Source organism: Mandrillus leucophaeus, unplaced genomic scaffold, assembly GCF_000951045.1.
Source record: "Mandrillus leucophaeus isolate KB7577 unplaced genomic scaffold, Mleu.le_1.0 Scaffold1874, whole genome shotgun sequence".
In the NCBI taxonomy this organism is placed as follows: domain Eukaryota; kingdom Metazoa; phylum Chordata; class Mammalia; order Primates; family Cercopithecidae; genus Mandrillus; species Mandrillus leucophaeus.
In genome coordinates, this window is record NW_012101892.1 from 3,936 (window position 1) to 6,065 (window position 2,130).

Consider the following 2,130-nt stretch of genomic DNA (forward strand, 5'->3'; position numbering starts at 1 on the left):
TCTCTCCTGTATGCATTCTGTGGTGTACAGTAAGGCATGAATAATTAATGAATGCTTTCCCACATTCATTACATTTATAGGGTTTTTCTCCTGTGTGAATTCGCTGATGTTCTGTGAAATTTGCAATGCGGTTGAATGCTTTCCCACATTCATTACATTCATACGGTTTTTCCCCAGTGTGAGTTCTTATATGTACGATAAGGCTTGAATTACTTCTATAGGCTTTTCCACATTCATTACATCTAAAAGGTTTCTCTCCAGTATGAATCCTCTGATGCACATTAAAAATTGTGGTGTTCTTAAAAGACTTCCCACACTCATTGCACTGATACGGTTTCTCTTCAGTGTGGGTCTTCTGATGTACACTAAGATATGACTTGTTCCTAAAGGCTTTCCCACAATCATCACATTTGCAGGGTTTCTCACCATTGTGAGTTTCCTGATGTCTTGCAAGTTTTGATTTATCACTAAAAGCTTTCCCGCATTCATTACATTTATAGGGTTTCCCTCCAGTTTGAATTCTCTGGTGCTGATTAAGACGGGCACACTGGCTAAAAGATTTCCCACACACATTACACTGATAAGGTTTCTCTTTAGTGTGAATTCTCTGATGTACCATAAGTGATGAGGAAGCAATGAAGGCCTTTCCACATTCATTACATTTATAGGGTTTTTCTCCAGTGTGGATTTTTTTGTGCTGACTGAGATATGAAGGCTGGCTGAATGTTTTCCCACATTCATTACATTCATAAGGTTTTTCTTTAGTATGAGTTCTTTGATGTTGAATGAGCAATGACCTATAACGAAAGGCCTTTTTGCGTGTACCACATTTGTAGGGTTTTTCCTTATTATTGGATTTTTTCCCCAAAGTAAGTTCTGAAGTCTGCCTTATGGCTTTGCTGCCTTTCATCTCCTTGCAAATTATCTTCCCCAAACGGGTATCTGTAACCAAATTTAAATTCTCTGTGAAATTTTCCTCTTGTGTTTGGCATCTACTGTGAAGCTCTTCGGTGGCAACGCCTGGTTCTGGAATAAGAATAGATTCAAATCTAAAGCCTCTTTGACTAGTGGGAGTCTTCTTGAGTGGAATTATTCTTTGACTCAAATGATTCTCCTGATTATTTTGTAATCTCAATATCCTATCATTCCATTTCCATAACCCTTCCACTCTGGAATCCCACAGACCATTCTCTGTAAGTTTCTCTAGTACGGCATCCTGTGATAAATCTTCAGAAATATCCTTTGTTCGTGTAGCATTCTTGGTTGCAGGTTTGGGCTCCACGTCTGGAATAAAAAAGAGATAAATCAAGTAATTCCTTTCCTAAGCTGGAGCAATCTCACTAAACAGAACAATAAAAGTAATAAATACATGGATAATGAATATATGGTTTTAATTGCTTTCACACTGACTTGTTTTCTAGTGAGAAGAAGGTAGGGTTAAGGGAGGCTGGTTTAGCAAAAACTAAAGTAGAAAATTCACTGAAACTTTCCTGTTAAAAAAGTCCATTCAGCTGGGCACAGTGGCTCATGCCTATAATCTCAGCACTTTGGGAGGCCAAGGTGAGAGAAGTGCTTCAGCTTAGGAGTTCGAGACCAGTCTGGGCAATATAGCAAAACACTGTCTCTACAAAAAAAATACAAAAATTAGCCAGGCATGATGGTGTGCACCTGTAGTCCCAGTTACTTGTGATGCTGAGGTGGGAGGACTGCTTGATTCCAGGAGGTAGAGGTTGCAGTGAGCCAAGATTGTGTCACTACACTCTACCTGGGTGACAGAGCAAGACTGTCTCAAAAAGAAAAAAAAAAAAAGTGTTGCAGGAAGTCAGGGACCTCTAATGGAGGGACTGACTGAAGCCCTGGCAGAATGTGAAGATTTCATGGACATTTATCACTTCCCCAACCAATACTTTTGTGATTTCCTATGCCTGCCTTTAATCTCTTAATCCCACCATCTTCGTAAGCTGAGGATGAATGTTGCCTCAGGACCTTGTGATGATTGTGTTAACTGCACAAATTGTTTACAGAGCATGTGTGTTTGAACAATATCAAATCTAGGCACCTTAAGAACAGGATAACAGCGATTTTCAAGGAACAGGGGAGAGAACCTTAAAGTCTGGCTGCCTGTAGGCT

At 39.7% G+C, this 2,130-nt stretch overlaps 1 protein-coding gene across 1 annotated transcript in view; it reads right to left on the reverse strand.

Moving 5' to 3' along the window:
* Positions 1–4: 4 nt before the first annotated feature.
* The window catches only part of ZNF624 (zinc finger protein 624), a gene marked incomplete at its 3' end in the record, with an annotated part of 35,191 nt that continues 33,065 nt past the window's right edge, over positions 5–2,130 (reverse strand). The window contains exon 3 of the mRNA XM_011978031.1: positions 5–1,284. Coding sequence (XP_011833421.1) covers positions 5–1,284 — 1,280 coding nt within the window. The remainder of the gene's footprint in view (positions 1,285–2,130) is intronic.